Genomic DNA, 20,603 nt, shown 5'->3' on the forward strand with positions numbered 1-20,603 from the left:
AGTTTAATAAGATTGTACTCATATGGATTATTTTCGTATTATTATATCGTATATATGGTATTAATCAGAACTTAGCGCATTGTTTGATTTTTTGAGTTGAGCATCATTTGAATGATAGATAACAACAGAGTGCGATTAATTGTATCTCTCTATTGTTACCCCTTTATTCAGTGCGAACTAGGACTTTAATATATATTCGAATCTGACGCTATTCGGACAGCGAAAACCCTTCAAATCCGAGTTATTCGCATATCCGCGGATATTGCAGTTTTGAGAATCGTATCTCAATCGATCTCGAATACCCGGACAGTCCGGGACATTTATACGAATACTTAGGAACCCTAGTGCAAACGCGACTGAATGCTACATTTTTCCGTATTCACCCGGATTCTAGTCGTAACTCTCGATAAGTACATTTAATCTTTAAAATTGTTATAATAAAAGTCGCTTTTATCAAGAAAGAAACAGTAGCGTCACGCGCCAGGTACGCTTTACATATATCTCCGTTTGTTTTACGTTTCCAGAGTTTACTCCATATGTCACAACATATTTTATTAAACTTATCATAATACTATTATGAAATAAGTGAAAAATTAAAGATTTTTGTATAAAATATATGTTTAAAAGTTGTGTAATACTTACGCGACATTTTGGTCCTGCGCCAATCACAAGTATGAAGTTGTCACAAATCAAGAGACACAGTAGCGTCTCTCTTGAAGTTGCACGTGAAAAGCATTGCCACCCACAAGACGTGGTAGTTTCCCGCGTTATTGTACAAATTACCAATAAAGAGAAAGTGAAAGAGCGATGCTTAAAAAATTTGTCGTACGACACATAAAATATCAGCCTCACACTCTATAGATGAAAAAGAGCGAAAGCGCCAGCAATGATAAGCGCGCTGCATATTAAATTAAATATTACATTTGGAAAAATATCGTAGCTTCTTTAATTATTTTGCTATATTATCAATACGATATTATTTTATGTGCTTTCACATATAATTACAAAGTAATATTAAAAAGTAAACATATATATAATTATTTTGTAATATTATTAGTACAATATTATATATATATATATATATATATGTTTTCAAATATAATTACAAAGTATATATTATTACTGTGACAAAAATACTTAATAAAAATTCGTGAAATCCACTAAAAAAAGACATTAAAAATGTAAAAAAAACGCCAAGTATGTTTCACGCGAAATAATTTTATGAATAATATTAGAAAAATAAAGAAAATATTTACTTAAAAAACACAAAAAAATAAATATAACGGCATGAAAAAGAAGTGAAATCAAAGTATTATTCCAAGTATATTTATTAGAACAAGTAATATTATTTAAAAAACACAAAAAATAAATATAACAGCATGAAAAAGAAGTGAAATCAAAGTATTATTCCAAGTACATTTATTAGAGTAAGTAATATTTTGCAAGATATATATTTTGTGCGTGAATTAAAGGAATACAATATTTTATAAACTATCTCTCAAAATTGCAGTAGACCTAATGTAGGATGCAGAAGACATTTAAAATGTATGAAATACAACGGCATGATAAAATGAAAATATAGAATACAATAGATAGCGTAACGAGAGGTGCAGAAATTGAAAAGGGTTTAGTTACATCGATAATAAGCAGAGACACCAATCGAAGATGGACATAATCTCCAGCAGCATCCTTGGCGTGCCCGGCGTATTGCCTATAATTTTAACAACAAAATAGTCATCTGCACTTAAGTTTGTCAGTATGCCATAGGTATAAAGTATTTCATGTGTAACAAGGGATACAAACACATAATTTTCTATAATGTATCTTTAAATTTTATTATTATAAAAAGAGAATTTGAATGTATTACGTATACAATGTAATAACATAAAATATTACTTGACATAATATTATCGTTTCTTAATTAAATTATACTTAATTCACACTTGAGAATTACATGATTTAAACATTATAAGCTTTATTAAATAAAAATTTAAAGAAACATGCAATGTATAGATGGATTGCCTATCAGACAAATTCCTCTTTTTACAGGATAAATTTAAAAGTAAGTTGTGTGAGAATACTACTTCTATAAATCTTTCTTATAATAAATCTTGAAATTATATTGTGTACACGGAGAGAAAAATCAAATTATTTTTACGTGATAATTTTTTCACCTTAAATTTCTATCTATTTCTCATGTTATTATCCCGTGAATGGAAGTATTTTTAACGTGTTTGACAGCTATCTTATACTAAGTACGCTTGTCCTAGGATTATTACTCGAAATAAATCTTTATTTAATAACAACGCTACTATAAAAACAGCAGACGCTCTGCCTCTTTAAATTTACATGCGACCCACCAGATTTTACCGTGTCGCTCATGTAAAGTCTCAGCCGCCTAGCACCATGGATCCCTAGATATACATATACGTATATACGTATTTTTACTAAACGCCCAATGAAAAATGTCGTGGGTCAATAGTAACTGTAAGACAGCTGAATGACACGCATTGATCAGGTGGCGACGCTAGTAACTAAAACTTGGTAATCGTATGATAATACATATATCTATAAAGCTTTTCTAATAAAAACAGTATCCACCTTCTAAAAGCATGAATTTTGTAGGATAAGAAGTTGAATTTATTGTAAATATAACATGAGAAAAGTATAAGGTATTTATAATACAGGTTCACATAGTATTACGACTTGATTTTTCTCTCTGTGTAGGTACATAGTGACTTATATTCATAAATTAAACAAATAAACTTAATAATGATACATTAATACATTCGAGCGCATTTTATATATGCATTTTATATATGTTTCTTAACTTCGCAGTGACATTATCATTACTAGAACCATGATAATAATAAAATAGTTTATAATATAATTGAATTTGACTATTATGTATGTGTATGTATGTGTATTTATTGCGTTTCCCCACAGGGTTTACAAGGCGTTTTTTTACATGAGGAACGTTCCCAAATCTTTTACAAACTCATATCAAAAACACACAGAATCAAAACTTAAATTCAAACAAAAAGAAAAATATAGCTCCCCCGTGCCTGGCCATGACCTTACAATTTATTACCCTCCCTCCCCCTCTTCTTTATCTTCTCCCTGGGCTTCGTCTTTCGTCCTCCTTCCTTCTCGTTACGGCTCTCCTCTATTTGGCCCATTCTCTCTTTCCCTTATCCCCCAATTCCTCGTCCGACTCCATGAGTAGTTTCTCCTTTATCCCTTTTGTTAATTCGTCCTCCTCCGTTCTCCCTGTACTCCTATGCCCCTCCAGTCTCCTTTCCATTCTCCCTTCTCTCTCCTCCCTCTCCCTATCCCTCCTTTCCACTGACTTGTCCTCCTGAATCTCTACTCCTATGTCATTCCCTGCCATCTCCTCGCCTCCAGGATCCGCCATTTCTCCTCCTCATCCCTCAACTTCACCAAAATCGTAAGCCATTCACCCCTCTGTCCCACCACCATCACCTCCCTTACCATCACCTTCACCCTCAGCCCTTCCGTGAAGAGCTCCTTCACCTTCTCCCAACTAGACTCCTTGCTTCCCCATTTCGCCTTCTCTACCCTCAGAATCACATTCCTCTTTCTCAGCTCGTCCTCATTCTTTTCGCCCTCGCCTGCCCACCATTTCTTCTTCTCTGTCCCGCTCTCCTCACTCTCCTCCCACTTTCTTTTACCTCCACTTCGTTCTAAGCTTTCCACCTTTCTCTCCAATCTCCTTATTTTTTCCTCCATCTCCTCCATCCTCTCATCCTTCCTTCTATCGTCCTCTTTCCTCTCCTTCAGTAGCTTCCTTACATTCTCCTCCGCGATCCTGTTCATCGCCTCTGCAATTTTTCTCCCCTCACTCTCCATCCTGGGTGATCTGTAACATGAGCTTTAATTACTCCCCTCTCCTTTACTCAGCCTTCCTCTCCCTCTCCTCCCTCTCCTCCTTTTCCCCTTCCCTCTTCATTTCTTCCCTCCTCTAACTCCTCCAACTCCCCTTTTCCTCATATTCTTTCCCCCTCTAGTTCTATCATCCAATCCTCTCCGCCTCCTTTTTCATCCAATACCCATCCCACCGCTTCTTGCCAACTACCATCTCCTAATTCCCAACTCCTACATTCCTCCCACACATGCTCCCACGTTTCCTCCCTATGTCCACATAACCTACATTTCTTTTCCTCCTCCGTTTCCCAGTATCTGCTCTCTCTCATCTCATTTCCTAATCTATGTCTCACCACCCTGTTCCATCTACTCTCTCCCCATCCTTTTTTCAAATATCCCGGTATACCCTCTCCTTTTACTAGCCTGTACCATTTGTTATACTCTGCTCCCTCGATCCTTTCCCATCTCTCTCTCCTTTGTTTTTCCTTGTCCCCTCCGAATAATTTGTGAAACCATCCGTCCCCGTCTTCTCTCAGCCTTCCTAGATCCTTCAATTCAACTCCTCTGTCTTCAAAGAACTTTCCTCTTTCTCTCTCCCAACTTGAACTAACTTTCCCTTCTTTCTCCTTTCCCTTCAGCTCCTCCCAACATAGTCTTGCCAATTCACTTCCTCTACCCTCCTCCAGTTTTCTCTCAAATCTCCATGCCCTCATCCCTGCCCTCCCTCTCAACTTATCCCTTTGTAACTCCTCCCTAACGAGATACCACGGCGTTCTCCCATCCACTCCCAATACCCATCTGATATATCTTTCTTCCAACCTTTCCATTCCTTCCCTTTCTTTCCATCCCCATATTTCCGCTCCATATCCCATTACCGTCCACACCAGTCTATCAAACAGCCATAATCTTTTACCCCAGTTTCTCCCAAATCTCCTCTTCCCTATCCCCCAGATCTTCCCCATTACTGCCGCTGCCTTCTTGATCCTTTCCCTTACCTGCGCTTCCTGTCCTCCATTCCTTTGAAACATGTATCCTAGATATCGAAATTCCTTCACCTCTCCTAATTCTTTTCCTTCCCATCTCCATCTTCTCTTACTGTCTCTTCCCCCTCCTTTCCTAAATCTCATTATTTTTGTCTTTCCCACATTCAGTTCCAACCTCTTCCTGCTTAAATACCCTTCCAGTCTTTCCAACATGCTCCTCATTTGGTCCTCGTCCTCCGCCATTAGCACTACATCATCCGCGTAGGCCAGAGTATACACCCTCTTACCTCCAAGCATTACTCCTTCCCATTTAACTCTGCCCATTTCCTGTTCCATATCCGCCAATAACACGTTAAATAGTAGCGGGCTCAATGGGCACCCCTGCCTTACCCCTCTTCCCGTCCAGAACTCTTCTCCTATTCCGTCTCCTACCCTTACCCTGCTTCTCGTCTCCCTTAGAATCTCCTCCGTTCTCCTCACCAACCCTTCCCTTATTCCCCTTTCTCTCATTGATTTTATTAGTACTCCTCTATCTACCGAATCAAACGCCGCCTTAAGGTCCACAAAACATGCTATAAGTTTTCCCCCCTTCTTTTCTAGCCTTCTGTTCACTACGTAGTTCAGCACGTATATGTTATCTATTGTTCCCATCCCTCTTCTAAAGCCTGTCTGGTTCTGCGGCACTATTCTCTTCCCCTCTATCTCCTCTCTTAACCTCTCTGCCAGAATGGCCGTGTACACCTTATATAATGACGGCATTATTGTGACACCTCTATACTCCTCTGCTTTTTTCCCTTCCCCTTTTTTTACTATTGGCGCAATTATTCCCTCCTTCCAATTTTCCGGCCACCCTCCTCCTTTCCATATCCTATTTATATATTTCCATGCCCAATTCTCCAGTTCCTTCCCCCCTCGCTTCCAAACCTCGCCTAGAATCCCATCCCTTCCCATTGCTTTTCCATCCTTTAACCTCTTTACAACTCTCCTCATTTCTTCTAGGCTTATTTCCTCTTCCTCTTCCCCCTCCTTCTCCTCCCTACCTTCTTCTTTCCCTAACCTCACCCTCCCTTCCACTCCTCCCAGCAGGTTCATAAAGTGCTCTTTCCATTCCTCCTCTTCTATTCCTTCCTCAATTCCCCTCCTTTTTTTCCTCTTCTTATTCACTATCTCCCATACCTCCGCCTCCCTCCTTGCTCCCTCCGCTTTTCTCTCCCATCTCCGGTTCTCTTCTTCCTTCTTCCTCTTGCACATCTCCCTAAACCCCTTCCTCTTTTCCTTGTACTCGCTGCCCTCTCCTCTTTCTTTCCTCCAAATCCTTAGATTTCTTCTTACCTCTTTCTTCGCTTCTCTACATTCCTCATCCCACCATCCTACCTTCCCCTTCTTTCATCCCATCTCCTCCTCTACCCCTTTTATTGCCTCCTTTATTCTTGCCTTCATTTCTTCCCATTCCTTGTTCAACTCTTCCACTTTTTTTTCCATCTCTCCTATTTTTCCAATAAACCTCTTTGTTCCTTCCTCGTTCCATACCCCCCTGCTTTCCTTCTTCTCCCTCCTTCTTCTTTCATCTCCCTCCTTATCTCTCCTTAGAACTATTTCCAAGGGGTGATGATCCGAGTCCACCTTATCCCCCACTATCATTTTCTCTACCTTCTCTCTTACTTCTCCTTCTCCTATAACATAGTCGATCACCGTGTCACCTCTTCCCCCCGTGAAAGTAAACTCCCCCTCCTCGTCTCCTCTCACCTTTCCATTAAAAATCTCCCATCCTCTCTCTTCTATGCTATTTACCAGTATCCTCCCCTCTCTGTCTATCTTTTTATCCTTTGAACTTCTTCCCCCTTTGCACCTATCTCCCCCCTCCTCATCCTCTATCCCTCCGCCTTCTTGACCAGTCCTCGCATTGAAGTCTCCTCCAATAATCGTAAATCTTCCTTCTTTTTTCTTTTCCATTATCAGTCCCAGCTCCTGTAGTATTTCCTCCATCTCCTCTTTTTTTGCGTATACCCCTATAATATTCCACTTCTCCTTACCTATCCTAACCTTTCCCTCTATCAACCCCTCCCTTCCTCTTCCTATTTCCGTACCCTTTTCTTTTATCTCTTTCCTTATTCCCATTATCATCCCTCCTGTTGCTCTCCCTTTTTTGTTTTTCTTCCTCGCCATTTGCACTCCCCATTCGTACCCTTTCGGCAGCCTTCCCCTTATTCTTTCCCATCCTTTTTCTCATATCCAAGTCTCCACCATGACTATCACATCTTCTTTTTTCAACCCCTCCCAAAACTCCTTATCTTTATTTTCCAAACCAGCTACATTCCAGAATACTATTCTCCACTCTGACTTACTTCCCCCCCTCTCTTCTCTTCTAGAATCCGCATTGCCCTTCTCTATTTCCTCCCCTCCATCCTCTCTTCCTCTTATTCCCTCGTCTCCCTTCCTACTCCTCTCCCTCCTAATTCGCCTCCCTCCTCTTCCTTCTTTCCTCCGCTCTCCTTTCTTACCTTTCCCCTTTCATCCTTTAACACCCCCTCTTCCATGTCCCATTGTAACCGAACGGTATAACATTGGGTCACGGAACGTTCTTTTATGCCCTCTAAGTCATCGGTCGCCACTCGGTTTGTCCTCAATCCACCGAGAAGGTAAGTATTTATGAGTGTATGGTCAACTAATTTGTTTAAACAATCCTCTTTTCAGATTCTCGACCGGGGTGCCCATTCTCCATCGTCTCCTCTCGGATCATCGACGCTCATCACCAGCCTAGGTATACGTAGTATCGAGATGGCTTGCCACCAGGCTAAGTCCCGACACCGTGGTAAATTAAGTTAATTAATCTTTATTATTTTCAGGTTTTTGGAACGGGTGCCTCATCCGTGTCGCCGGCCCATGGATCATCGCTGTTGAACGCCCGTCAGGACCCCCGCGTACACAAGATGGCTGACCACTGCTCCCCCGAGGTAAGTATAAGTACCGTGGTAAATTATCTTAATTAATTGTTATTATTTTCAGGTTTTTGGAATGGGTGCCTCGTCTGTGTCGCCGGCCCATCGATCATCGCTGCTGACTGCCGACCAGGATCCCCGCGTACACAAGATGGCTGACCGCCACTCCCCCGAGGTAAGTATAAGTACCGTGGTAAATTAACTTAATTGTTACTATAATTTTTCGAGATTTCGCCGCTGGTGCCTCATCCCCGATGTCCACTGATGTAGCACCGATGATAAACTCCGACCCGGGTCAACGATTATAGAAGATGGCTGACACCCGTGCAGGTAAGTATCAGGTAAGTAATCGTTAACTCTTTTATTTTCACAAATGTAGTTTCCATTTATTCATAATCTTCGTTTTACACAAACAGGTTTTCGCTGTTACAATATCCGCGCAAGATGGCGGTCGCACGTCTCGCAAAGTGCGAAGTTTCACTTTTCGGTTCACTCGGACCGTTCGCCTTTTGTATCGGCGACAATTAACGCGTTTCGCGGGCGTTCCCGTTGGTTTCGGACGCTGTGGTAAACTAATTATCGTAATCCGGTAGACGATCGCGAACTTTCCACGACACACCGAGATATACGCGCGAGAGAGATGTTACCTTTACGAGCGCCCACGAGAGACTGCCTCGAGGAATATTCCGTTCGCAGGCTCCCCACTTACGGTCTTTTCCCCTTCCATCGCGCCACGGCCGCTTTCTCTTTCAGGAATGCGGGCTACGACGCAGTAACATCTGGTGTTTGTCTGTTCTGGCCGCGCCAGATGTTCGCGGTGGAAAATTCCACATGCGTCCCCTTAATGATAACATGCTCTATTACCTCCCGAGTAGTGGTTTCCCACTACTTACAATATTCGCGTTTCGTCGACGTCGACCTGTGCGCACGAGTCCTCTGACGTTTCTATACGGGCACCCGGACCGACTTCTCGACGAAGATGTCCAGGTGCACTTCGCGGTGCCCGCCGTTGGCGGCGACCCCCGGTGCCCGCTTCTGCGACCCTTCCCGTCTGTATTCCGGCCTCGGTTCCCGTAGCCGGCGCCTGGGTATCGTTTTCGCGGACCGTCCCCGTAACTCTCGTCTAGGAGTTCGGATCGCGACGGCGCCTGGTCCATCGGGTGTACCAGGTCTTCCCGACACGGCACCGCCGGTTTTTCCTCGGAGAAGACGTCTGTTTCGCTACTTCGCCTCCTGGTGGTCGGATCGCAACGCGGTTCGGCTGTGCCTATTTCTCGCAGTGCCCTGACGTGGCACCGATGGTTACCTTGTTCCTAAGTCCGCTCGATCGGACCGCCCCTCACCGCGGTTCCGTACTCCGCTTCCCGGTGATCGGATCGTGGCGTGGTTCGGCTGTGCCTGTCTCCCGCGATGCCCTAACGTGGCACCGGTAGTTATTTTACCTCGTTTGGCTTCGCGTCGCCTCACGGGGTTACCTCCGCGTGTTTCGGGAACGAAGATTGTGTGTGGCTCGGCGCTATCTATTCTGCGCTGTCTTGCGATCCACGCGCATCAAATCAATTAATGTTTACCGGCCGAGCCGAGCACTTTCGTGCCAAACGGAACTAAACTATCTGTGGATCGTCAAATCAAGCTTACGTGCTAAGTGGGCCGCAGCCCGGCGATTGTCATCGCGCAACTTATATCTATCTTACGTACTATTGCGCCGGACGGAGTATGCAAACATAAACAAAACTTTATTATACTCTAGTTTTCCGTCCTCGGAACGCTTCGCGCCTCTTACACTCTAGTGGAGGGCCTTCCTCTCGTCCTCCTGGGGTTCCTCCTCGGACGACGGACTGTGGAATTCCTCCGATTCGTCCCCTTCGTTCGGCGCCGCCGCTTGCGGCCCCGCCGTCACCGTCACCGTCTCGCTCACGGTGACCGTTGTCCTCTGCAACGTGATGGTGCAGCCACTGGGTCCCGCTGCTCCCCGGAAATCGTCCGCCCTGGCGGACAAGGCCACATCTCGACTGATCGCGGTTGGCTGGGCCACCCGGTAGCGCGCCACCGTTCCGCAGGCCCGTGGGTTTGCTTCCCACGCGCTGAGCCCCAGGCTCCCTCGGGATACCGCGCCCGCTCGCCACGCTTCGTCCGCGGACAGCCGTCGTAGGACTACCCGCGGCTGGCCAAGGAGCTGTCCGTGCCCCTTCTGCCCCTTGCACGGCTTCACCATCTCCACCATACATTTTCCAACCTTGTTCTGCCCGCTTTGATCCACGTCCTCCTTCCCTCCCTTTCCTCTCTTCTTGCTATCTCTCTCAGTCTCCAATTCATCCTTCTTTCCTCCCATGACAAATCCTCCATAATTCTCTCCTTTCTCCCCGCCAGGCTCTTCTTTTTTTCTATCACCTCCCATTTTTGCTCTTCATTCTCCAGCTTCAGCAACACCATTTCCCTTCCCTTTTCTATATCCCCCCCTATTTTCTTCACCTCTATTACCTTCACTTTGACTTTCATTCCCTCCAGTAACTTTTCCGCCTCTTGTCTCCTTCCTCCCTCTTTCACTTCTAAACCCCTTATCACTACATTTCTTCTTCTCTCTTCCCTCTCCTTTTTTTCCAGCTTCCTCTCTATCTCTCTCATCCTCTTTACCACTTCCTCATTTTCGTTTCCTGCCTCACCTTTTTTCTCCTTCTTTCTCTCTCCTATTTCCACCTCCAATCTTTTTCCCCTTTCCTCCACCCTCTCCTCTAGCTTCTTTACTCTCTCTTCCAGCGCTTCTCTCTGTTTCTTCCATATTTCCTCACTTCTCTTCAGTTTCTCCTTCAGTCCCTTAATTTCGTTTTTTATTTCCTCTTTATCTTTTTTCCTTTCCTTCTCTTGTTCTTCCATTCTCCTTAGAATCTCCTTAAACATCTCTTCTGCCGCCATGTTTTCTTTATTCTCTTCTCCCTTTTTAACCTTCGCTGGCGGTGATCTGTAAACCCTCCTTGTTTCGTTAAACCTTTCTAAGATTTCTCCCTCTGTTCTTGCCTTCGCTTCCTCCGCTAACTCTTCTCTTTTCCTTTTCTGTATGTAGTCTAAGACCGATCCTAAGCTATCCGTTCTTCCTCTCTGTTTTCCAAGTTCTTCCGCCTTTTTTGGTCTGCCTCTTGCCTTCCTCTCACCCTCGCCTTCTCTCTTCTTTCCTTTATCTCCCTGCTGTTCACTCTCTATTCCCACCTCTTTCCCTTGCTCCATACGCCGCTCCTACCTTTGCCTGTCCCTCCTATTCGTTGCTATTCACTTCTCCCTTACCTATACTCTATGCCCTGCCGCGTCTCGGTTTTCCCTTCGAGTCGCCCCTCTACCCTCACTAACGTTCGTGTCTTGCCGCGCTCTGCCGCACACGGCTCGGTTCCCCCACCGCGTCACCCCTCTACTCTCACTATCGTTCGTGCCTAACCCGCCTCTGTGACTTGTCACTTTTCTACCCTTCGTTCTCCTTTACCCGCTACTCCTCTACTCACCCCTTTCTTCTCCCACTCTCCTGCCTCCAACCTTCTCGCTCCGCCACTCTCTCTTTCCTCCACTTCCTTTACCCCTCACTTCTCTGCACTTTCCTCGCTAACACTTTCGCTCCTGTCACCTCTGTTGCTCCGGCGAATTTGACTATTATCTTACATAACACATTTCTTTTAATATTATTGTTCGTTTATTTTTATAATATTAATGTTAGCAATATGAAATTTATAAATATGACAATGTATAAAAATATTTTAATTAACATAAAACAGCTGTTATTATTTTCTTAACATTTTCATGTGTTACATTTATGTCAACGTAATAACTTAACACTTTATGTATGTTATTTAAAAATTAAATATTATTTTGAGTTCTTTTAACACAATTATTTAAAAAAAATCAACACATATTAAAGTTATTTTAACATAAACAAAAGTAAAAGTAAATTTTCAAATAATCATAAACTTTGACATACAAAATAATTAAATTTACTAAAATCAAATGTTACAATTACGCATAATTTAAGTTAAATTAATTAATATTATGTGTTAATATAACTTAAAAAATAAGAGTTTATTTTAATTATTAAAATGTTGATACAATTCAAAATAAAATGTATTAATATACACTTCGTAAGAGTTACATTAAATATATTACACAAGAAACTATAATATTAACAAGTAAAATATTCAAAACAATATTTCTCTTAAATTGAAATAACTATCGTTTATTCGAATGCTAGCCAATCAGCAGAAACCGTTATCCTATATATATACATATATAGGATAGGATATGTAGAATAAAATTCGGAATGAACAAATATGCGAAAATTACGGGATATATATATATATATATATATATATATATATATTTGTTTATTCCGAATTTTCTTGTGTATATTATAATTTGATTAAATTGATATTAATTTAATTATGTAATTGTACCATTCTGGCTTTGGTTAAGACTGCGTTATGTCTGAAAGTAACGGCGCGTAATTTACCAGGGCAAAGAATTGTACTTAAAGTCACTCAAAAAATTAATATTATATTATTTGGGCAATCGAGATCCAGTTTTGACCGATTACGGCGTTTTCTCTTTGTCTGATAAATGTAAAGTATAATGTCAATTAATTAACATTTCTAATTTGTCAACAAGTAACACACGATGAATGAGTCATTTTAACTTAAAATTTAGAGTGGACTTTCTGGGACATGTAAAAAATGTTATAATTACGTTTCATGTTGTACTGTGTATGGCATACTGACAAACTTAAGTGCAGATGACTATTTTGTTGTTAAATATATATATATATTTCCGAGCGGGTCCGAAGAAGATCGACCACTGCATAAGTAAAATCCAACATAATAGTTATTTTAAATTAAATTAATTATATTTTCAATAATGTCCTATTAAACGTCAATTAAATCGACGGAATCGACGGAACAAGCTGGTTATAGAATCAGTAAAATCAAACGTCCTAAAACCTTAAATAACCTTAACCTTATTTCAATGGCGGTATCCTTATTTTCCATGCATAAATTCTTGTCTCTCTGTTTTCACCCCGCGAACATCTCTTTATATTTTATTTTTAATTGCGACTTAATTTAGTTTTAAATACACATATACACCACACGCACACTTAATTAAAGCATTATGTAATTCAATTCCGATCTCGATGTAACAATAGCGGGCAGGATGTCCATTTCCAAATAGGTTTCCCCCTTAAAAATCCTGCCCGATCACCTCCGCACTCTTGTAACACCCGCGATGAATACACCTTACACATACATTTTTCACTTTAAAATATTTCAATTCCCCGTTTAATTTGCCTACGTCTTACTTATTGTAATATCGATAGTTTACTTAATTATATTCAGAATAAATGTTTTTATCTTATGTTAAATATTAATCAGCATTCATTTATAACTTAAGACCTCACCCACTACCATCTCCCTCTCGAAATCGCACGAGGTCCGATCCTGAGTTAAAGGGATTGAATTCCCTGACTCGAAAGAGGACCGACGATCGCACCGCTCACAGAAGGCGTCCTACCGTCCTTACGGACGTTGACCCTTCCTGAGCCATCGAAAGTGCGTTCGGCTCGCGCCACGCGCCTCAGAGCGTGTACCTGCGAGCAACATTTGCAAGTATCTAGTTGCGTCCTTCCTTACCCCGACCCCTCTGGCTAGCCTTTCCTTCGCTTCCCAGTTTTCTTACTCTATTCCCGGGGTTGGACGTAACAGAACTTAAAAATTGGGGGCTCGTCCGGGATTTTAAGTGCGATCTTTGAGAGTGGGAATGAGTACGAGGTCTAAATCTGATAAAGCTGAAGTTGACGTTATAAACAAGCCATAGAGAATCAAGGCAAAATTAACCCTTAAATGCCACCCGGGGTCCAGCGGACCCCAGACCCTTTAGAATGATATATTTTCAAACGTTCCCTCCAAAAATGGAGCTCATATTTATTTATTTATTATTTTTTATTTTTTTGATTTTGGAGCCAATATTTTAACTGTTGGCGATCTTAATTTTTTATACTATGTTGAAATTGAAATGTTAACAATATAAGCATTTTATTCTCTTTTCTAAGCCTTGAACAACATTGAAAATAATTTTCATAACTAAATATCAAAAAATCAATAAGTAAGGAGACATTTTTCATGCTGGGGTCTTTTAGACCCCATGTGTCATTTACGAGATTCTTGAGAGGTGTGGCATTTAAGGGTTAAACCCAGTAGCTCAACGCCATACACATCTACTCCCATTGTATCCTCTAAACCTACGCCTAGACAAGTTTTTTTCACTCCAGACGTTACCGAGACTGCGGAGGACAAATCACAGAATATAATTGATACGTCCGAGCTTGTTTCCGACGATTCCTCGAATAAAACGATTCAACTTGCACGTCAAGTCGATTATAATTCATTTTTAAGTTGTAGGACCATCGCGGAAACAATGGCGCACGCTAATCCATTCGCCACATTAAAATACGCGGTTGAGGCCATCCCCTTCTTTGACGGTCAAAATATTCCATTAACATATTTTATTGAGGGGTGTGAAAAAGCCAAGGCTATGTTGTCCGACGAGGCCGAGCCACAATTTACTAAAATTATTAGAACTAAAATTGCAGGTGAAGGGCGTCGTACCATACAAGACCAAAATTTTGACAGCGTCGCTCAGTTGACAAAATATTTAGAGCAAGTTTATGGCGCTGCTAAAAATATTTATCAATTACAGGGAGAGTTAGGTTGCATTTATCAAAGGAATGAAGAAGACGTAGTAACATACGCGAATCGGGTAAAATTGTTAGGCAAACAGATATTAGAAGCACATAAAAATTCGGAAAATGCCCTTCCTGGTCAAAATATTAAAGCATCCTTAGAAAAAGATATGTGTAAATGCTTTATTAGAGGGTTGAAACCAGAAATCGAACAAAGAATAGCGAGAAATTTGGATGTACAAACCACCGTAGCTGATGCATTAAGGATAAAAAGAAAGCTGCGCGAAATGACAGATTTACGACACAGGGACAGGGTAATCTTGCAGGTAATTCACCAAATACTAATCGCTTGCGGGAAACCTGTCAGATCTGTTACAAAGAGGGACATTCAGCTTCTAACTGTAGAAAATTAACTCAGCCTTCTCCGCAACTCCATAATAAAATCGATTTTGGAACCGAAATTCTCATATGTCAGATATGCAAAAAACGCGGGCATAGCGCCGACAAATGTCGTTTCCGTGACCCTCAAGCCTAACAATTCGTTAGTATAGTTCAAGAAAGTAATATTATCTGTCAATTATGCTCTAAATCTGGCCACCACGCTAAATCATGCAGAATAAATCATATTAATATTAACAATCAGAATAAACCCGCTGTAATTTGTCAATGGTGTGATAAACCAGGACATTCGGCTAATAATTTCTGGAAGAAGCAAAACGAACAACGCAACACGGAAAATAAACCGATAATTATTTGTCAAATTTGTAATAATTTCGGGCACATTGCAAAAAATTGTCGATCTAGAGTAGAGCAAAACGCGACATTCAAAAACTCATTATTCTGTCGCTATTGTAAGGGAGAAGGGCATCTCTTTGAAAACTGCGAATTGCGTATTGCGAGCAATAATCGCAGGCAAGTAAATAATCAGGGAAACTTCATCGACCCCTTGAAGTCGGGTGTGCAACAGGGGTTCGAACGAATCTCACACCCATCGGTACCTCAAAAGACCCAATAAACAAAAAACCGATAGAGATACGACCCGTAACTGTAAATCTCGATAAACACCGTCGCGTACCAACCATTCAGGTAGACTTCGGTAAACCAATTTCCCACGTTACCCTTATGCTAGATACCGGTTCTGGGCCAAATTTAATTAAAGAAAAATTTTTGTCAAGTAACAAAACCGTCAATCACAGAAAACTTTTACAATTAAGCAGCATAAATGAATACCCAGTTTATACTATCGGAGAAGTTATTTTACCCCTTTTCGGAAAGCAAATAACTTTTAACGTAGTGTCAGACAATTTACCGATTCCACAAGCCGGTTTATTAGGCAACGACTTTTTTGAGCAAACTTCTTCAAATATAGATTACGCGACGGGACACTTAAACGTATCAGGAGTTAGCGTACCTTTCTTTTCACCAGAAACCATCACAGCCTTTCCGCGGTCAGAATCTTTATTTTATATAAGAGTGGAAAATCCAGAAATAAAATTAGGATACATACCAAAATTGAAAATAGCTCACGGGATTTATATGGGAGATACCATAGCAGAAAACAACTCAGGAAAGGCATATTTAAAAGTTGTAAGTACTTTGGACGAAGAAGTGGAAGTTCAAGTACCAACCCTGCGTCTTAAACCATTAAACGAATTATTTGACAATCACGAATTAAATATAGACGTATAACAATCAAGAGGAAATTATGAGTAGGTACGCAAATTAACCCTCAACAATTAGAGGATGACCAAAATCTTTGCAAAATAATCGACGGAACAAATAAAAAAGAAATGAAAATGGATAATAATAATGAAAATAAAAATAGTGAAAATTGCAATAATGCAAATTTAAATAATGAAGACGGGATTATAAATGAAAATAAAACTATAAGAGAGAACAAAAAATTAGATAAAAATTTTAATCTAGATATTCGAGAGAAAGATTTCCAAACCTCCCCCGAAATGCTAGACTCCAAAACTCTTGGAGGGGAAAGTTACCAAACCCCTCCTGAATTATTAAATGATTCTAAAAACCCTGGAGGTGGAAGTTACCAAACCCCTCCTGAAATGTTAAATAATTCCAAAATCTCTGGAGTGGGAAGTTACCAAACCTCTCCAGAAGATTTAAATAATCCTAGAATTGCAGAGGAAAGTTTCCAGACTCCTCTAGTATATTCTATCCCCGTCGATTACGAGGAGGGAAGTAACCAAACCTCACTACGTAATGCGACAGAATTTTGTTTAAGAGAGCCAAAAAGTAAGAGCTCCTTAAATTCTTGGAAAAAAATAAAGTTTCCAAGGGTTGGAATACCTATAAAAAGTGATCTTAATAAAAATGATACCTCTCATGTTACTATTGAAGAACTCATAAGAAGAGTAAAATTATATAATCCCAATATAAAAAATATTTATAATGTTAAAAGGAAAAATAAACCGTCTTCAAAAATTTTGGCATCCACACAAGCCAAATCCCAGGAAATAATAGAAAAATTCATGCGCAAACGTAAATCGAAGCGTAAAAAGGAAAAGGAACCATCATCCAATGTAAATCCAGTAAAATTCGAAAAAACAGATTGCAACGTAATTAGCTACAAAAAATTTTTGAATCCTAATGAACCCAGAGATGCAGAAACAATTTCTAAAATATTAGAAGAATCTAACGAAGATGAAGAAGACGAGGATTTCAATCTACACCTCTCGGATGACGAAAAAATAGAAGATTTATCTAACAATGATTCACCTGGTAGAAATACAGATTCTATACCATTCACGCAGGAAGAACTGTGTGAGCCGCCGAAACTAAAAATTGTGGAAAGAGCATTAATCCACGATCCTCCTAATTACAATAGAAGACAAACTCGAAGCCAGGCAGCAAAAAATAAACATGCTCAGCAAGAAAGATCACTTAACGATTCACAGGATCAGGGAGATGAAATCGAAGAGATAGAAGTGTAATAGGCTGGGGTCAGGATCTCGAGCAATAGCACGGCAGTAGTTAGAAAACACTCTTTATTCGGTTCCGCGCTTCGATACAATACAATACACGTCTCTTCGCGCTCGCTGCCGTGCCCAGTACTGCCAACCTAACGGGGCCGTCTATCCGCCTTAAGCCTTAAGCTACTATCACACTCGGCCAATTCTGACCTTTGATCTCCGCCCCCGGAGTCGGTGTTGTAAAAAAAAATTTCTAAGTAACTTACGAATATAAGAACAGAACATTTTTCTCTTTGGCTTAACAATTTTCTTAATTCTAACTCTTAACTTTAACTTAATTCTAATTATCTTTAACTGTTACATCGTTACCGTACTTTGTATCGTCGTTGATATTATTTTCTGGATGCTTTTCTTTCATCCACGGTTTTATGTTGGCCGCCTCCCATGTTCCCTGATATGGTTTGTTTGTTATTTGGTGATTTTCAATATCCCCTATTATGTATCTATCGTTTCGCAAGACTCGAATTACTTCATAGGGCCCTTTAAATTCAGGGATAAGTTTGTGTGACGCGCCTTTAGTAGTATCTATATTTTTTATCATAACGTAGTCACCTACACTGTAAGTGTGTGCTATTTTCCTTTTCCTATCAAAATATTCCTTGTTGTATTTCTGACTCTTTTCTATTTTCTTAGCCGCTCTATTTCTTAAGTTAACTAGATCGCGATCGTTATTATTTACAACACTTTCTAGATGTTCCTAAATTTTATAGACTATTTTCCCTTTCTGGTCTACTCCAAATAAAAGCCTACTAGGCGTTTCGCCTGTCGTTTTATGTACCGAATTATTTATCGCGAATTCTACTTCTGCCACAACTTTATACCAGTATACCTTCTCGTCGTTATTTATTAATTTACTTATCATAGGGCCTATGAATCTATTGGTACGTTCTACCTGCCCATTCGCTTTCGGGGAAGCTGTCGCAATACAAATGTGGCGAATGTCATTCTCTTTACAAAAAACCTGAAAATCGTTGGACGTAAAAGCCGTGCCCTTATCCGATATAACCATGCGCGGTCTACTGTAAGTTATAACGATGCGCCCCGAAACGCATCATTCCCGGAGAGCATCAGCCGGATGCCGCCCGGCCGAACACCCGCCGGGCGAGACAAGGCACGGTGTGCCCTTTTTAAGTACATTATCTCGCGTATAAGTCCGCGAACGGACTTACCGCGGCAACTGACTCGGAGCGCCGAGCGGTGCCGAAAATGGCCGAAAGCCGCCGAACGCAATCGCGGCGTCGGGACGCCGTATTTCCCGAACGCTCCGCCGCTCCATCCCGGCGCTCGCGATTGCCGTCGCGTATACCCCCGCCACACCGACACACCACCGCGGGTGTATATAAACCGACGAATTGTTAGCAACAAATAGATTCCGCCGTGAGCCAGCAAACCGACCCGACCTGTTCTCCGCTGCTCACGGATCCCGCAATCCCAAATTCGAACAACCAGGAGTTAGAGAGGCATTTCTGGCTCTGCCGAGTGACGTATCTAGGCGGTTGACTCGATCTTCCATCCGAGAGCCTGTGACACCGGAGTGAACCAGGGTAAGAGAGCTCTTCTCTTACTCGCCAAGGATCTTGGCCACCCGGTGCCGCTTCCCGCCCGCGTATTCCGAGACGCCAGGATATAAAGAGTTCTCTATATATCTGCTAAGGATCTTAGCCGCTCGATTCCGCGCGCTCCAGCGCCGCGTGCGCTTACCGCCGCCGCTGGCTGAGCTTGCGCTTCCACCGTGGTCGCGCCCTGTGTTCCGCGAGCCCGCGCGCCCGCCGATCCGCGTACAGCGCCCGTTATATCGTCGTTACCGTACACCGCGATCTCTGTATATATCTTCGACTTCCGCGATCTCTGTACACCGCTCCGAACTCCGCGATCTCTGCGTATCGCCGTTACCGTATCCGCGTCCGCGACTCCCGCGATCTCTGTATATATCTTCGATTCCCGCGATCTCTGTACATATCTTCAAACTCCGCGATCTCTGTACATAGCTCCGACGCACCCGCGATCTCTCCGTACATGTATTTACGCTTTATAGAATAAACTTTGTTACGTTGTCTATTTTAACCGAGTCTTGTGTCTTCCTCCGCGCCTACTCCGAACCCTGACCAGCCGCGAGCTAGATCCGCGCTTCGGAAGCTAGGTTGTTTTAACGTGTTAAAATGTAATGTTAGGTTATCGATAACTTCTTTCGTCGCCGTTGTTTTTGTTGGATACAATTTCGTGAACTTAGAGAATGCATCGATGACAACTAAAATATATCGTTTAGCTAATCTATCCTTATCTACCGGTCCGTAATGGTCTACGTGGTACGTCTCGAACGGCACCTGGCTCTTAGGAATAGGATGTACGTATCCTTCTTTTCTTCCCGTTGGCGGCGAGAATGCTATGCATTTTAAACAATCTGCGATATAGTTTTTTATTTTTTGCTTCATGCAAGGAAACCAATAGCTTCTTAGCATTGTCTCTAATGTTTTTTCAACCCCTAGGTGGCCCATTTGATCGTGATACTTATTAATAACGTGCGACTCCATCGCCTGGGGAACGTAAAATAATAACTCTGTACCGTGTACGGGTAAACTATCACGTTTCTCATCTCAAAATGTGAATCCTCAGCTTTTTGAAGCTCCTCCCGTAACTCGCGAAGCTTATAATCCCGACCCTGACTAAGAGCCAGATTTAGTTCAAACGAGTTCTCCTCTACTATTAAAACATCTATAGGTAACCTACTTAAAGCGTCTACATGACACATTTTCGCATTTGGACGATGTTCTGTTACATAATCATATTCTAGTAGTTCTAATGTCCATCTTGCTATACGCGGATTTACTTCTTTCTTCTTTAATGCTAGTGTTAAAGCGTTACAATCGGTCACTATTTTGAATTTTATACCACTTAAATATACCCTGAACCTTCGCAAAGCATACACAATCACTAACATCTCGAGTTCGAAACTGTGGTATCTTGTTTCGGCATCAATCGTCCTCTTTTAGAAAAAGAATATTGGATGGAACTGCTTATCATTTCCTCGTTGCATCAACACTGCTCCGAAACCTATGGTACTAGCGTCACAATGCAATTCCGTTTCTTTATAGGGGCT

The 20,603-nt window shown here is 41.5% G+C and overlaps 1 protein-coding gene across 1 annotated transcript; it reads right to left on the minus strand.

Moving 5' to 3' along the window:
- Positions 1–4,007: 4,007 nt before the first annotated feature.
- LOC139784378 (uncharacterized) lies at positions 4,008–5,384 on the minus strand. Its single transcript, XM_071723549.1, has one exon. It carries the CDS (start codon positions 5,376–5,378, stop codon positions 4,008–4,010), a length of 1,371 nt encoding a protein of 456 aa, XP_071579650.1. The 5' UTR covers positions 5,379–5,384.
- Positions 5,385–20,603: the final 15,219 nt, after the last annotated feature.

Source organism: Temnothorax nylanderi, unplaced genomic scaffold, assembly GCF_030848795.1.
Source record: "Temnothorax nylanderi isolate EJ_2023f unplaced genomic scaffold, tnyl_v1.0 TNYL_tig0618_pilon, whole genome shotgun sequence".
NCBI lineage: Eukaryota > Metazoa > Arthropoda > Insecta > Hymenoptera > Formicidae > Temnothorax > Temnothorax nylanderi.